The sequence below is a fragment of the Culex quinquefasciatus genome, chromosome 2 (assembly GCF_015732765.1).
Source record: "Culex quinquefasciatus strain JHB chromosome 2, VPISU_Cqui_1.0_pri_paternal, whole genome shotgun sequence".
Lineage (NCBI taxonomy): Eukaryota > Metazoa > Arthropoda > Insecta > Diptera > Culicidae > Culex > Culex quinquefasciatus.
This window is the reverse complement of record NC_051862.1, coordinates 204,673,184-204,691,215: the sequence shown is the minus strand read 5'-3', so window position 1 is coordinate 204,691,215 and position 18,032 is coordinate 204,673,184. Positions and strand designations below refer to the sequence as shown.

At 37.3% G+C, this 18,032-nt stretch overlaps 1 protein-coding gene across 1 annotated transcript; it reads left to right on the top strand.

The window, feature by feature from the left end:
• The first annotated feature begins 13,045 nt into the window (after positions 1–13,045).
• On the top strand, positions 13,046–13,507 carry LOC119766475. The gene is made up of 2 exons (XM_038251038.1): positions 13,046–13,242; positions 13,299–13,507. Exons 1-2 carry the CDS (start codon positions 13,061–13,063, stop codon positions 13,441–13,443), a joined length of 327 nt encoding a protein of 108 aa, XP_038106966.1. The 5' UTR covers positions 13,046–13,060; the 3' UTR covers positions 13,444–13,507.
• Positions 13,508–18,032: the final 4,525 nt, after the last annotated feature.

The following is an 18,032-nucleotide window of genomic DNA, read 5'->3' as shown; positions in this document are numbered from 1 at the left end:
TTTTAATTTTTGTATTTTTTAATCCGACTGAAACTGTTTTGGTGCCTTCGGTATGCCCAAAGAGGCTATTTTGCATCAATAGTTTGTCCATATAATTTTCCATACAAATTTGGCAGCTGTCCATACAAAAATGATGTATGAAAATTCAAAAATCTGTATCTTTTGAAGGAATTTTTTAATCGATTTGGTGTCTTCGGCAAAGTTGTAGGTATGGATACGGACTACACTGGGAAAAAATGATACACGGTAAAAACAAATTTGGTGATTTTTTATTTAACTTTTTGTCACGAAAACTTGATTTGCAAAAAAACACTATTTTTATTTTTTTTATTTTTTGATATATTTTAGAGGACATCAAATGCCAACTTTTCAGAAATTTCCAGGTTGTGCAAAAAATCTTTGAGCGAGTTATGAATTTTTGAATCAATACTGATTTTTTCAAAAAGTCGAATAATTGGACGCAAAAATTTGTTGACTTCATTTTTCGATGTAAAATCAAATTTGCAATCAAAAAGTACTTCAGTGAATTTTTGATAAAGTGCACCGTTTTCAAGTTAAATCCGTTTTTAGGTAACTTTTTTGAAAATAGTCGCAGTTTTTCATTTTTTTTTAAATTAGTGCACACGTTTGCCCACTTTTGAAAAAAATATTTTTGAAAAGCTGAGAAAATTCTCTATATTTTGCTTTATTGAACTTTTTTTTATACGACCCTTAGTTGCTGAGATATTGCCATGCAATGGTTAAAAAACAGGAAAATTGATGTTTTCTAAGTCTCACCCAAACAACACACCATTTTCTAATGTCGATATCTCAGCAACTTATGGTCCGATTTACAATGTTGAAATATGAAATCTCCGTGAAATTTTCCGATCTTTTCGAAAAAAATATTTTCAAATTTTTTAAACCAAGACTAACATTTCAAAAGGGCGAAACAATCAATATTACGCCCTTTTTTTGCTGCCAAATTTGTATGGAAAATTATATGGACAAACTAATGATGCAAATTGGCTTCTTTGGGCATACCGAAGGCATCAAAAAAGTTTCAGTCGGATTAAAAAATACAAAAAAATCGAATGACCGAAATCTGGGAGAACTGCTCATAAATGATAAAATAAACAAAGAGATTGAACGTGTAAAAAACTTAACAAACAAAATTGACAATAAACAAATGACCTGTATATTATTTTTTCTGTTATGAATGATTCTAAAGTATTCTTAGCATTCATCATTATCAGTAAAATTGTACCAATTTTCTTTTAATATTTGTTTATTTTTTGTGTCTTCTAATGAATATTTTCAAGTGTTCAAGTAGTTTATATCACACTTTTCAATAGGAAAAAAATGTAATTCAAATTAAAATCTATGTGGATTTCACGAAAATTTCAAAATTTGACGTATTTCTCGCAGTCCGCAAAATCGTGAAAATTAACTAATTCTATTTATGTAAAATCAAAATGTTTTTGATCTATTTAAATCATGCTTGAAAATTATTATGAAAAATACATTTCAATTGATTGTTGATTATTTTTTTTAGTTTCTTGAAATAAATATTGCTCTCTAATTTTTCGAGGCAATTTTGAATGGTGGTGGTGGTTAATTTATTTCAGGCAGCTTTAACAATATTTGTCATTCGCTGCCTAATTTTGAATGAGTGGACGACAAAAACTTTGAAAAATATTTGCGGCGGCCTTTCAAATCACTTTTTTTTTTTTTTTTTTTAAGTTAAGTTCCATTTTTCAACAATTTTCTGTCTCTCTTAACCGATACGATCTGTAAATTTGTTGAAGACAATCGCCTCCTCTACCCTCATTTCACACCACATCCTCCCATCTCGTCTCGATCAACCAGAGAGTTGTCTATGCGTTATTTGCAACACTTTTCTCAGTGCTAGTACACACGATCGGACAAGCGCGCGGTAGTCATTTGATCCATTGCTGCGCAACAACCAACAACCAAAGCCACGGGTAACCACCACCGAGGACCGGCGGCGGCAGCTCGTTTTTGCGCTGTCCAAACTTTTTGGTCATGTTCTTTCGGTCGTTATGTGTGAGCGAAGCCAAGAGGGAAGTAAGTGATCGTGACAAATCGATGATCGACTAAGCTTACTACAGCTTTATGCCATGTCTGAACAACATGAATTTATAACCGTGAACTGGACTGTCAATTTGATCGTCGGCAAGCTGGGGGGACAAGATCTATGAAGAAATGTGTGAATTTGAAGGTTGTCGTGCGAATTTATGGACCGTGAATAAAGTTTAACTATGGGTTAAATATGGCCACAACAATTTACTAATAAACGAACTTTATTGATCATAAATGATGAAGAAAATTGAGAAATTAGAGAATCACAAAAAAATGATCGAATCAACGTTCACAACATCGTGTGCCAACTTCCGGTGGTAATTGTACCATCCTTACAAAACGCCCAACAGAGAAGTTTCCAGGTCACTGACTTTTTATCCGACTCTTCAGCTTCCACACTTCCACGACGACGCGACGGTGGCGGTAGTAATTGACAGTGTCCACACCTTTCCACACCGATATATTTCATTATCAACAATGGGCGCCGACCTTGAATGGAATGGAAGAGAAAGACCGACGAAGTGTGAGAGAGCGAAAAAAACCGAGCCTTAAGACGTGAGAAAAGCATGTTGAGAGTAGGTGGATTCATATTTAAATAATCCAAAATTAATTAATCTGAACATTATTATCATGAACAAGAATTGTTTTTAATGAAAAAACAAAAAAAACAAACGATGTTTAATGTGCAAATAAGGAACAACTACCCTACCAAAACCAGTAAAGTAAAGTAAAGCAAACAGTAGCAAAAACACTGCCACCGACTGTTCGAACCGGTGGCAAATGAATGGACGAAAAAAGTGGTAAAAAATCCAATGTCACTCTCAGCTGAATCTCTTTGGAAAAAGGATGTTACACAAGTTATCACGCCACGGTGTGGTGTGTGGTGGACGATAGGAACGGAGCTTCGAAATTGACTAAAAATAGCAGCAGCTTTGTAACACTGACCTTGACTTTGGTGAACTGATCTGATCAATTTCTTAAAATTCAATTATTCCACAAATATTACTTTTTATTACATTTTTTTTTACAAATGTTCAGCTGCCTCGGTAAAGTTCCAAACTGAAGCACAGAGCTTATGAGATGAGACAAAATAGTATTCTGGAATCAGCTATCCATTGCAATTAAACTTAAACAAAAAAAATATGGAAAAAGTACTCAAAGTTTTAGCTATTGCAATATGAAATGATTGAGAATTTTGCATAAGAATGGAATTTGATGTCAAACATTTATGTGTTTAGGAAATTCACCGTTCAAAACAAAAATATATTGAAAAATGTTACTTTTCGATACTAGTGTTGAAAAGTACAACTTTTCAGCACTGTAGAACTTTTCAGCTGTGGCATTGAAAGGTATTCATTTTCCATTCTGTTATTTTTGGTAGGGAAAAGTAGGCCGTTTCGTTTCTCCAAAAGGACAGGAAAAGTTGACAGTTACACAGCGGAATTGCAAATATATATTTTTGCAATTCCATCGTGAAACTAATTACTTTTTCTGTTATTGTTGAACGACGAAAAACCCTACTTTTCTGTACCAAAAATAACAGAATCGAATAGTAAAACTTTTTAAAATAAATGCTAAAAAGTTCTACTTTTCAACACTAGAATCGAAAAGTAACATTTTTAAATATATTTTTTTGAATGGTGAATTTCCTAAACACATAAATGTTTGACGTCAAATTCCATTCTAGAAGCGTTTTTCGGATGAAAAAAATGTGGTAAGCAACTCGTTGCAAAATTTGATTTTTTTAGCACAAAACGTATTTATTCAACCTCGTTGGGTAAATGTACGACTCGTGCTGAGAAAATCTTCGTTTTGCAACTTGTTGCATTAACTACTATTTTAGTATTTTACAATATGAGTATCAAACGATCAGGATTTTTTCAAATATTCGATAAGAAACTATATTCATTTGAACATTCTCGAAATTTTCACAAAACTATGTTTTTTTCGAAAAATACTCCAAATTTTAGTTATTGAAATTTGGTTAATGATCGGGATTTTTTCATACCTTTCGTAAATTATATGTAGTCAACATTTTGAAAATTATTCATAATTTATACAAAACAACTTATTTCTTAAAGTGTACTGAAATTTTATGATTTTTACATTATGATCAAATCCGGGATTTCAAATCAAATGGAATTTTCCATATATTTTTTAAAGTTAATTGTTTTTTAAAATACTAACAATTTTCACATAACAGCGTATCGATAAGTAATCAAAAAATAATAATATTTTTTGCAAAACTATCACTTTTTGGAAAAATACTCAACATTTTAGTTATTGCAATATGGGTTTCAAATGGCCGGGAATTTTTCAAACATTTCGAATTCAATATTATTTTTTTGATTTTTTTTTTCGAAAAAACGTGCGAAAACATTCACTTTGAGTAAAATAACACACACCTAGTAAAATCTAAGTAGGATGTAACAAAAATGACTTTTTGGAGAGCATTCAGGGGCTGGTTCCGGTAGGCGTACTGAGCCTAAATCCCAAATATGAGCTTGATTTGACGTAACAGAAGCTGGCGCTCCGCCCTACAATTTTAAATGGGATTTAACCCGTAAAAAAGATGTCAAATCTAGTCTAATCTAATCTAACCCTAGCGCAGCCAGTCTTTCGAGGGCATCCTGGAAAATGCCTTAGGGTGATTAACGCATAGCATCCTCTTGTCAACCCGGGCATGGTCTTCGGGTCTATAGGACCCAGTAGCACTATAAAAAAGTGATTGTAACTTTTGACCAAAAACACCTAGAGATCTGAAATTTTGTGACTTTGTGTAACTTACTAAGACACACATTCTGGCCAAAAATGAACTTCCGGTGGCCACCGGAAGTGCCCACCAAAAAAAAACTGACACCAATGGTATTCCGGGTCTATTGGACCCAGAAATGTTTTCGGCTGCCAAAATTCGAGCTTGTAACCGATTTTGGATGTCCGCGAATGAATGGCTAGGATGTCTTCTTTCTGAATCCGACCGGCTGAACCGGTTTTGGACACCGTGGCCACCGGGAACCTGCTATAACCGAAAAAAGTCCTTTTTGAGACCCCTAATTTGAGGACCTGTATCTCCGAAACGATTGCACATAGCAGGTTGCTTCCGGTTGCATTCGACAGATAATAACCTGAATTTTAAGCTCCAGAATATATAATTGGTCCATCGTGGCCACCGGTTCCGGTAACCCGGAACTTCCGAAAAACTTGATTTTTGCAGTTTTTGACATAAAACTGTCACACGGACCAGTCTTTTGAAACGGATTATTTTGCAAATCATTGCAGAAGGATACTACATACTATCCCTGACTGTTTGGTATCGGTTCTGGCCAACTGTGGCCAATCCGGAACCGGTTCCAGGGTATCACTAAAACGGTTCCAATAATTGTCACGCTAGAAACCCGTCATGTTGCATATCAAACTTCATGAAATTGCATGTTATGACCATCTGAGGTAATGCCGATGTCCTCTGACCCAACCTGGTCACTCCGGAACCGGTTACAAGTGGCCACTGAGGGACACTATCGGAATATGCAATGAACCCTATCAACCGACGTATCAAACTTCATGAAATTGCAAGTTATGACCATCTGAGATCATGCCGATGTCCTCTGACCCAACCTGGTCACTCCGGAACCGGTTACCGGTGGCCGCTTGGGGACACCGAAAGTAGACATCCTAGCCTTTCATTTGCGGCCAAGACTTTCAAAATCGGTTACAATTTCGAATTTTGGCAGCCGAAAACATTTCTGGGTCCTATAGACCCGGAATACCATTCGTGTATGTAGAAAACGAAGACCATGGCCAGGTTAATCGTTGCAGTGCCCCATTGTAATAAATTGCTTTGAAACATCTCAAACGTTAAAGCGGCCAGGCCAACTGCGTAAAGTTCACCGCTAAGATGATTCGTTGAATTGGATTGAGTTTGAGCACGAATGTTCAAACAACAACACAATTCTGAATCGAAAGGAAAGTTAGGCATTTTTCGAAAAATCGGTAACAGAATTTCGGCTCAGTACGCCCACCGGAACCAGCCCTTGAATGCCCGCTAAAAAGTCATTTTTGTTACACTCTAATATGTACCCTTTTTGTAAATGCTTATGAATCTTATAACCTAATAAATTTTTGGAGATTCTTTCGACTATGTTTTGTACTATAGTTAATTTTGATGTAATACGATATTTTAACAACAGATTTGAAGAGGGAAAGAAAGCTTTAAAAAGCGAGAATTTAAAAGGTTTGTTTTAGGAGGACTTCAAAAAAATTTCGGGATTGAAAACATGACATCCCCACGTCTTTTTCAATCTGTGGTCTCAAAATTAAAAAAAAATGTAAAAAAGCCCTTGCTTTTTTTCATTTAAAATTCAGAAGTACACATTATGCTTGCTAAACAGTACTGTGAAGTCAGGTCTTTTGAAGACCCGCAATCGGTGCCGGAATCACTAACATTAAAATAAATTTGTATAAAAGATGTTGTTGGATTCGGAGCCAAACTTAACATTCCAACGCCCAAGGCTCCAAAAAAGTTGGAACGGTAACTTCAACTCAATGGTTGTCGGGCATAACTCAACCAATCAAGATGATTCTTCTTTCCAGTGATTTGTTAGGATGTCTAGATGATTCTAGACCTTTGCAGAATTTAATTTGATCAAATCTGTAATTTTTGCGATCAAAAACATCGTTCCAACTTTTTTTCGCGTGTAAAAAAAAATTCGCCGAAAATTCCGCGGAGGCAGTCGTTTAAAAAAAGTTGGAACGATGTTTTCGGTCGCAGAAATTACAGATTTGTTCAAATCAAGTTCTGCAAAATTTAAGGATCATCTAGACATTCTTACAAATCACTGGGAACAAGACTCGTCCCGATTGGTTGAGTTATGCCCGAGAACGGGTGTGTTGAAGTTACCGTTCCAACTTTTTTGGGAGGCTTGGGCGTCCGTGTAAGTTGGACATGCGTTGGGCGTTCCAGTGTTAATGGAGTTGGTGAGCTGGAGTCGAAATCGGAGTTGCTTTAAGAGCTAACCAACTCCACATCTTCGGAATTGCTTGCTAATTTTGGTTCCATGTTTATTTATTATGTGGATTGTAACATAACTGTTGTCCACTAGATCATTTATTCTGATTTTTACTATTTCTCTAACACAGAAAAAAAAGCAATTTATCTTCCAAATTTGCCCAATCACACCTGTCTGCAGAACATTCCACAACCAACCGAAGATTATCCATCTTGAACGAACACCGGAAGCAGCTTTACAATTCTCCCCAAGCAGCAACTCACGAGTACTTCCTTGCTGCCAAATTCTCGCTCCAGATGGTTGCGCTGCCGGCCGTCGCCAACGCGTTTGCACCAAGTCAATATTTGTACACCATCTGAGAGGAGAAATGGCTTCGCACATAGCGTACCGGCGTGAAATATTTCACCCAATTTTGTGTGCCACGAAGTGAGAGGAGAAGTCGCAACAATTTTCGCACCACGCAAAATGTCAGCAGTAGGTGAGGAAAACGCCCACGTGCAGCTCACACACGTGCTCGAAGCTCGGTTGTTGGGCTTTTTTGGGGAAAAGTAAATATGTGTAACGATGAAATTTTATATCCACCAAAAGAAGTTTAATCTGTGATGGGCTGAAAGGAGGCACAGCTTTCCAAGAAACGTTTATTTGATGTATACACAATTCATTACACAGTTTCGAACTCTTGGTTCAGCACAGATTTATTGCCTATTTTATTGGCGTCAGCAGGTTCAGTTAATGTTTGATCTTGCACGAAATTAAATTGAATGGCTCTACTTTGGCAATGAAAAGTTTCACCAGTGCGAGCACAATTTAAAAAATATAATCTGGAAGCACTGCCTACTTGATATAATAAACGCCTGCAGTTAGGCAAAGCATCTGCAGCATAAATTTCAATTTCAATGAGGTTCGATTTAGTAATAACTGTTGGAATTCCATTAAATCAACAAAAAAATAATGCCGTTTGAAATATTTTTTAAACATCAAATTCAAAACGAAATACTTTTGGAAGATTTCCACAATTCAAATCATGAAACGAAATTCTGCGATTTTCCCCTGAATGACCCTCACCTTCTCTCGTAAATAAACCAAATGAAAATAAAAACAGTCTTCAAAGGGCACTTCCACCGCTCAATTCATCGGCATTAACGAGATGCTATCTGTTTCAAGTGGTTCCTTTTTTCCCGGTTCTCCAACCTGCTCAGCCCACCAGAAAACTAGCAAAGTTACATTTTCCGAGCAAATAGCATGACCGCACCATCGTGGTAGCCGGAAAAAGAGTAAAACGGACTCGAAAAAAAATGCTTTTTCCGTCAGAATTTCCTTTTTTTATATTTCGGGGCGCTCGTTTTTTACGACCAAAATGTGAAGTAAAAAAAATAACGTCCGTCATTTACGTTTGCGTCCGCATCGTTGCACTTGGAGCACTTTCGAACTTGCGCGCGCTATTCGGGAAGGAAATTTCATTTGGCTGGGAAATTATTGAGGTTTATTTTCCTTCTTTTGCTCATTTTGCAAACTGAATTTTGAGCGGTGATTTACTTCTTTGATTTGGACGAGTATGCTCGTTTGATTTTTGCGTTTTGCTTCACTGACAATTGATTGTGACAAAATATCATACCTCGTATGACTGCCATTTGTTTTCAATACCCGAATGAAATATTTTTCAAAGTTGGACATGATTCGCTGGGTTGTTCGTATAACCCCCAGGATAATTAGTCAAGAAATCTGAACAACTTTAAAATTATGCAATAAAAGATGGTGTTGCGTCCGCAATTAGCTTTTTACCCTAAATTAAGCTTCTTCAAGATCACAAAACTTGATGACCTTGGAGGCACTCTCGAATATCCAGCTCTTTGTACAAGGCCTCAACAATTGTTCTTTTGTGCAGTTCAGAAGTCATTTTGGACTCTCTATTGTGATCGATCACACAAATCCTCGTGCCCTCGCCTATAAGAAGGCGATCAGAATTGTAATCCAGTATCCAGTATCATCCAGCCCCGGCTAAAGGGCACACGAATAAACATCACCCAGAACCGACGACCAGGACTCTTTTTCTTCATCCGGACCAAGCACCCCAACGGAGTCTTACAGTCCACTCCCTGTCCTGCTGAGGACAATCCCGGCTGTTGAGGAGGTGTCTCGGCGCAGACAGATGGTATTCATTGGGTAATTCTCCGCCAACTCACACAGCAGTTGCCCCGACCCCTCTTCGATTTGCGTGAAACTTTGTCCTAAGGGGTAACTTTTGTCCCTGATCACGAATCCGAGGTCCGTTTTTTGATATCTCGTGACGGAGGGGCGGTACGACCCCTTCCATTTTTGAACATGCGAAAAAAAGAGGTGTTTTTCAATAATTTGCAGCCTGAAACGGTGATGAGATAGAAATTTGGTGTCAAAGGGACTTTTATGTAAAATTAGACGCCCGATTTGATGGCGTACTCAGAATTCCGAAAAAACGTATTTTTCATCGAAAAAAACACTAAAAAAGTTTTAAAAATTCTCCCATTTTCCGTTACTCGACTGTAAAAAATTTTGGAACATGTCATTTTATGGGAAATTTAATGTACTTTTCGAATCTACATTGTCCCAGAAGGGTCATTTTTTCATTTAGAACAAAATTTTTCATTTTAAAATTTCGTGTTTTTTCTAACTTTGCAGGGTTATTTTTTAGAGTGTAACAGTGTTCTACAAAGTTGTAGAGCAGACAATTTCAAAAAAATGATATATAGACATAAGGGGTTTGAGTTATCGCGATTTTACGAAAAAAAGTTTTGAAAAAGTTGGTCGTCATCGATCATGGCCGTTCATGGTCACCCGCGACAGACACGGACGACGAAACAAAGAGAAACGCAAAAAGTAACTTTTCAAAACTTTTTTCGTAAAATCGCGATAACTCGTGATGTTTATAAGCAAACCCCTTATGTCTATATCAAAATTTTTGTAATTGTCTGCTCTACAACATTGTTATCTAAAAATAACAAGTTAAAAACACGAAATTTTAAAATGAAAATGTTGTTCTAAATGAAAAAATGAACCTTCTGGGGTACAATTCCGACATGTTCCAAAATTTTTACAGTCGAGTAACGGAAAATGGGAGACTTTTAGTGTTTTTTTGATGAAAATACGTTTCTGAGTACGCCATCAAATCGGGCGTCTAATTTTACATAAAAGTCCCTTTGATTTCTATCTCATGGAGAAAAACACTCTTTCTGCAATGTCAAGCGGACCTCGGATTCGGACTCGGATTCAAAGTTACCCGAACTTCCCCGATTTCGTGTGAGTTGGTAGAGAATTACCCCATTGAAAAATATCGAAATATTCTTCTTTTTTCAGCGGATATCATCTCCGAGATAGAAAGCACAGACCAATTTTTTTTTATATATTTCTTGTAGATTATTAGATTATCTTGTAGATTATAGATTTCTTGAAGAAAGTTTATTTTTCATAATTAGAAATCATTTAAAAGTTAATTACCAAAAATACGATTTAACAAGAAAAGATCTATTTTGAAATAAAAAGAAATTTGATGCCTTTTTCTTTATGTGCTGACTTTTAAGGACATATTATAAGCCTAACCAAAAATATGTACCGTAAAACGGGGTGACTTTGATAGGTTTGCGATTTTTCCGCAAAATGAAGAGTACAATTAAAATACGTATGGAATGGTTCAGAAACATACTGACCGTGGTAGAGATGTGTTCAAAGTACCTCATGAAGAACTTTTCATAAATTTTTGAAAAGTTTATAAAGTTAGTTAACTATAGTTAAGAAAATGTGGATGAAAGTCATTATTACAAACTTCTCAAAGTGTCATGATTTTCTCAATGAACATGATTTTTAATCGGAAAACGGAATGCATTTTCGAATTCTTTGGACAATTTTCCACTAGGAGAAGGTTAAATAAGTTTGTAAATAATAAATAATATGTGTTTTTGAAACAAAATTAAAAACATCTCCAAATTTATAGGCAAATTCAGTTGAACAAATTTCACGTAAAATGTGAAAACTTGTGATTCGTGCTTCGAATTCAGTTTAAAATGCAATATAAATCGATAATTTTATAAACAAAACTATTTTTAACAAATTTCAGGCAAAATTCCGACTTTTTAACAATTTTACCTAAAATTTATATGTATTTTGTTAAAAAGCTTATAAACTTAGTTAACTTAATGTAAACATTGATTTTTTTCTTAAAAACTATATCAGCTACTTTAGTGATGGTACATTTAACGTACAAATAAAGTTTGAACATCTTAAATATGATTTTAACAAGAAAAACTATGACTATCAAAGTCACCCCGGAATTAAAACCAAGAATTTTTAACGTAACTATTTTTCTAAACACTATTGAAAAAACTTTTTTTCCAAAATAGTGCATGGACTTTGTGTGGCCTACTCCAGTACATGTTTTAAAAATAATAACCTTGAGAAAAACCATACCTGTTGGAAAATATTCTAAAAACAAATTGAAATCCTATCAAAGTAACCCCGGTTTACGGTATGTTCAAAACAAATTTTATTCAGTTTAATATCATTTTTCGTGAAAAAGTAATTTAACAGAAATAAAGATATTATTTTAAAATATGGTTCTACATTTTTTTTCTATTTTTTTCCTATTAATATCTACAACTTTGCTGAAGATACCCAATCCATCAAAAAGTGTCTTTCCAAGATAAAATTATATCTAGAGTAAATTTTCAAAAGGTCCTATGCGACAAAAGTAAACAAACTGAGTTATTTATTGCATTACATTCTGCAAGCTGGAAACTACACTCACCGCTAATCCAATTTCTTCAAAGCCTTTTATTTTTAAAGTTATTGATAAAATACAAAACAACCTAAAAGCATTCTTAATAAATTCTACACCAAATAAATATAGGTCGTTTTACCACACGGGAGTCCTATGTGCAATCGAGTGAAACGTGCACATAGAACCGTAGCAAATCAACCTATGAAACATTAATATAATTTTTTAATGCTGACGCACATACGTTCATATCAAAATGACCTATGTACATGTTTATTGAGTTTATTTGAAAATATGTATAAGTCGTTTTTTAATAAAATTATAAAACATAAATATTTTACAATCTTCATGTTTGTACAATCCACGCACAACGTGTAGTCATCAGCTGGAAGAGAGCATGAAATGTTTCAATGCTGTCAAAACAAAAGAGAGAAGTTCAATTCAACCTATCTGCACTCTCTCGAATTTGACAGATACTACCACCCAAAAACTTGGGAGCATAACACCAACAAGGCAGCATAAAAAATCATAAAATTTGTGCATATAGGTCGTTTTGTACGGTTTAGTTTTTTGTTGTTTTTAAAGGCGATTTTTCATTGATGGAGGTAAGTCTTCATAAAATAGATAAGTCAGTTTTTTTTGTTGAAGGAGTGGAGTAATTTGGAGAGAGTTTTAACAGGTTTTAAAGTGAGAGTGATAATTATTTTTTGTTTGTTTAATTTTTCCCAGAAGTGTCGAGGTGTGCAAAACGCCGCATTATGTCCGGCACGGAACCGTAGCCCAATACAAGCAGAACTCGAACAAGATACTTATCCGGAAGTTGCCGTCTCCAGCTGTTGGGCGCGGGTGCTGTTCTGGTGTGAAATTACCTGCTGATGTTTTACTGCGCTCAGCAGTGTTGCTGGCGGAGTATAGTGACATCATTCTTCGATGTTACGCTGATCGTACCGCTAGTGGTAAGTTCCTCGGTATTTTCCTACTGTGAACAATTGCTAAACTCACGCCTCCAAATACAGCACATTTCGAACGAAATTTGGAAGCAGGCAATCGTCTACGTTCCAAGGAATCCCTAAAACTGCCGGCGGTGCCAGAACCCAAGCTGAAGGCAACGAAGGCTAAGTTGTTGGCCCACCCGGAAAATCTGCGCCGCTAGCTGCAGGCCGTCAAGCTACTCCGCGTTAGGTAGATCCTACTGCGCGCGGCCAAGTACACCAAAAAGTATGCCCGCATGGAGCATGAGGTGGTGGACAAGGCGCGCGAGGTTAAGAAGGCCGGAAACATCTACATTCCGGGCGAGCCGAAGGTTGCCTTCGTCATGCGTATCTGTGGTATCATTATCAAGCTGAACAAAGTCACCAAGAACTTGCTGCGTATCACCGCCCCGACATCACCTGAGGCTTGCTTAAGTTCGCCAAGCACCGATACAACCGAATCCCGACTACGGACTTCTTCGCGTGATCGAGCAGATGCTGCGTGCCGCGTACAAGCCTCAACACTCCGACCTGTGACTGGCGCAAGTACAACCACTACGGCGAAGACGGAGACTTTGGCAACCGCAAGGAAAAGATCAATGAGCTGATCAAGCGTATGGTTTACTTAAGTGATACATAGCGCGTTGAGGGAGAGTGTTGAATAAAACAAAACCAGGAATATAAATAAATTAAGTTTGAGAAAATCCTAGGAGCACGATGGTAAACGAAAGGAGAGACGGTCAAATTAACTAACAGATTTACCAGTACCTGCTACCTGACGAAGGTAATTAGCTAGAAAGTAGGGTTCAGATCCTCTCAACACGCAGTTTACAACCACCCAGAAATTGTTGTCCGTCAGCGCAGGTTCACAGGTTGGATGGAATGATCAATTTGAACAAAATAGCGGTTCCGGAATGACAAGAGTCGACGATGAATGCTGGTGCTTACTGCGTGGACAAATAACATAAATGTAATTCTGTCAAAATGCGATAATAATGCAAAATCTAATATAGTTTCAAGAAACCGCCAAAACCTGCAAAAAAGTTTTATTCACGTACATTTACCCAACGAGGTTCACCGAGTTGGATAAATGTACGACTCGCTGAAAAATCAAGTTTTTGCAATTCAAAACACCCTGTGAATGGAATTATAAGTGAAATGTTCATGTAGTTTTTCAATTAAATAAAAAAATAACATATTACTTTCGAAATAAGTGCTGAAAAGTTCACTAGAACTTTTCAGCATTTATTTTGAAAAGTGTTACTATTTGATTCTGTTTCTTTTGGTAGAGAAAAGTAGGCATAATGACAGGCAAAGTAAGTAGTGTCGCGACAGAATTGCAAAAAGACAATTTCAAAACAACGCTGAATAGAGAACACCAAATTAAATAGAAATGCAGAGCAGTTCATAAAATTTCATGTTCTTGTATGTTTTTATTCCTGTTAATAAAAAAATATGTTAAATGAAAAGAATAATGCTACTTTTATTCATTTTATTTATACAATAATTGCATCAAAATACTTTTGAGGCCCCGAATCCCCCAGGAACTGGGGATGGTCTCGAACGTAAAGATGTGGGTTTTGTTTGTTGGCAAGACTTGTAAACGGAACCATTCCGACCATGCCGGACAACATCACGAAACGTGCCTCGAAAGGTGCACTCTTTTTCCACCGTTTAGACCCTACAACGTTGTCAATCAAATATCGAATATTGGTCAAAATGTAATCTTTGGCGCACTGCACGCTTACGCTAACGGTTAACAGTTTCTATCACAAAGATGCTCAGCCCCAAAAGTCTGGACACGATCAAAACTTTAATCCGGTGTTGATCCGTAACAGGTTACCAGTGTGGGAAACTAGATCCAGCACCGTCTTCAACAGGACGCCGTTCAGGTTTAAGCATGTCGCGGTGGAGACGATTCCTCCTCGATGCTTTTGGCAGTCGAACAATCGACCGGATCGAGCAAAAAATGATACGGACTTGCCAGACCGACGACCTTGGCCCTGTTCACCGGCTTGGAATGGCCATGCATATCCTGTCGCTCGACATCTTCTTCCGCTCGGTGTACTCGGTCATGACCATTCTGGAAAGAGATTTTTTGAATTAAAAGATTGTTTTGGTAATTTTCAAAACGATTCCACAAACCAGACTTGAAGCAGTTAGTACATAGATTTTTCAAGTCCATGTTAAAGATCAGCATCAGATGAACAGCAAAATCACGACCTGTGGCTGTTGACGGCACTTGTTGATGGTCATCTTGTTCTAGGCTTTCCGCTCGTTGCTAGCTACCGTCCGGGTAATTTTTTGCCAAGTCGTAATCGTCTCCCTGCTCGGAAAATTTAAATCGACTTGATGCATTGCGTGGCCGCGAACCCGCCCAAAATCATCCTTATTGTTGCGTCATGGATTTGTAAACAGTTGACCGAGATTTGGACAAGCTAAGTAGTTTTCCGACGAGATCTGTAATAAAAATTAAGCAGGAAAAAACGAACAAATAATGAGCTGTCACCGTACCGGAAACTCGAAAAAACTTACCTTAACACAAGTTATTCAGCTTTACAACATTAAAACACTTAAAAACGGCAAAAAGCAAAAAAAACAACCACAATTTTCAAAACACGAAGAGTTCTATGCGTACTCTGCAAAATATTATTTACATTGCCGGATAGGATGATTTGCCAGGAACCTATCTGACAGTTGTGGACGAGAGCGCTGATTGGTTGTTTCGTTCTCCTAACGGTTTCTCTCTTTCGCGCTGGAAGCATTGAAACATTTCATGCTATCAATCAGCTGTTACCTACACGTTGCGCCAGGATTGGGTGATCATAGTTATTATAAAAAAGTTGTTATTTTTAAATCAGGATTTAAAGTTAATCTGAAAAAGTCCTATGTGCAATGCTACACGAGTTTGGTCCAATGTGTTATGTCTTATGTGCAAAATTTGTCCTATGAAACGTGTCCTATGTGCACTAACAGGTCGTATGAAACAAATTGCTTCAAAAATCAGTTTAAACTAGACTTTTGATTATTTCCGTTAATCACACATAAAAGCATCATTTTAGGTTCATTTGGGCGTTTTTAGAATTGATAAATACTCAACCGTGTTTAAATAGGATTTAAAAATGTTCCACAAAACTTCGACATGAAATTTCTCAGAATGAGGATTTTGCACATAGGACCTTTTGAAAATTTACTCTAGATATAATCTCAGACCACTACTCCTAATCTCAACGCTATGTCTTTTTTATGGATTTCCAAAGAATAACATTTATCTGACATCAAATAACATTTTTTCAGAAAATAACATAGATTTCACAAAAGGGTCCACGTGGTTCACGGATGATCCCTAGTTAGAAAAAGTGATTTTAAAAATAGGAAAAACAAAGATATCCAGCTTTCAATAATTTGCAGCCTGTAACAATGATGAGCACTAGCGTGCCCAGATCCTCAAGGAAGGTGGGGCAACAATATTAGCGTTTTGAAAATTTCGTCGTTTATGGACACCCCCTTGACAATTTTAGAACAAATTTCTGAGGATGGTGGGGCAACTGCCCCATGTTGCCCCACCCTGTACACGCTAGTGGTTGTGGTTTGGTTGAGCGTTTTAGCAGAATGCATTACTGTGAATACAAAGAGACGAGTTGTTCCTTTTAATTCCGCTATATATTTTAATATCTTGACAGATACGTATTTCGTCTACTACTTGCAGACTTCATCAGTGTTCTGTTCTCGACTGAAGGTTCATCGCTGGTGTATCCGTATTTGTAGTTACTGTAGGTACTACCTCCTCGTTCTTCTTTTGTGCCTGTATAGGTAACAGCGAGTTACACCAACTAGCCACAGGATTAGGACGAAGGGTCATACGGACAGCAAGATCATCCGGAGGGTGGAGTTAGAGCTTGTCAAAGAGAGCATCAAAAAACTCTACGGTAGACTGAGTATAAAAACTCTCGAATGCTATTCACTCCATCTGAAACTAGCCAAAGAATTCCCCATCGAGTTCGAAGCCTTTTTGACGAAAGTGAAGGTAGCCGAGAAGTGCGAATCGGAAAGGAAACGCAAGATACTGGACAACAAATTCCGACAACTGATTTCCCACATTGCCCCAACAACAAAACCAGTAGTTAAACCCTTAGAAGAGTTCGTTGTTAATCGTTCTTCTGAAACTTTTTCAGAAGAACAGTTAACTTTACTCAACAAAGGTCTTAAGTACGCGGTATCATCAAAACCAAACCTGGAAAACATTGTTATCGACATCGAAACTGTTATCAATGCTAAAAGCATCGACGAAAAACAGACAAAACCTCCACCGCTCCTTCCAGCACAAATCAACAGCGTCAGGATGACGGTATCCAAATTAATACGAGAAGCAACAACAAAACACCAGGACAACGCCGAAGTACGAGTAGTAAAGGAACTCAAGGAGAAACCCGTGTACTACCTAAAAGCGGACAAGGGAAACCGGGTAGTAATCATGGACCGGGACGAATACGACAAGGAACTTCTTGAGAAACTCGGAAACAGGGAAAAATATTCACTACAACGAGGATACCAGCTAAAAGATATGGTCAACAAAGTAGAGAACACCATCAAAGAATGTGCAGGCTTTTTGAAATCGGTTGGGAAAACTGCAAAATCGTTGAGAGTACCGAACCCAACTCTACCAAGGATTAAAGCACTACCTAAAGTGCATAAACCAGGCAACGAGATGCGAGAAATCATTTCAGCAGTGGATGCCCCAACCAGTCGGATCGCAAAGTGGCTTGTCGAGGAATTCAAGAGTATGCCGAAACCCTTCCCGAGCCGTTCGATCATCAGTTCGCAGATGTTCACAAAGGAGCTCTTAGAGTCGGGACCGATAGCTGAGGATGAAATAATGGTTTCCTTCGACGTAACAGCATTGTTCCCAAGCATACCAGTAAACAACGCAATAGGAATTTTACGGGATTGGCTGCAATCACAATACGAGGGAGAACCATGGAGACAAAAAACGATCCAGTATATAACATTCGTCAAATTATGCATGGAACAGAGCTACTTCCAGTTCAGGGATTGCATCTATCAACAGAAGATGGGAGCATCGATGGAAACCCACTGTCACCGTTCCTGAGCGATGTTTATATGGCAGCTTTGGAACACGAACTACAAACCAAAAACCTACTACCAGAACGTTGGTGGAGATACGTAGATGACGTCTTCTGCATCATCAAAAAGGATTCACTAACAACG

What these genes read in the sequence shown, in the direction of transcription:
- LOC119766475 (XM_038251038.1), top strand. Translation starts at nt 13,061, where the DNA reads ATGGAGCATGAGGTGGTGGACAAGGCGCGCGAGGTTAAGAAGGCCGGA. An exon ending in CCTGAGGCTTGCTTAAGTTC is followed by an intron (nt 13,243 to 13,298) that starts GCCAAGCACCGA and finishes GTGATCGAGCAG; the next exon opens with ATGCTGCGTGCCGCGTACAA.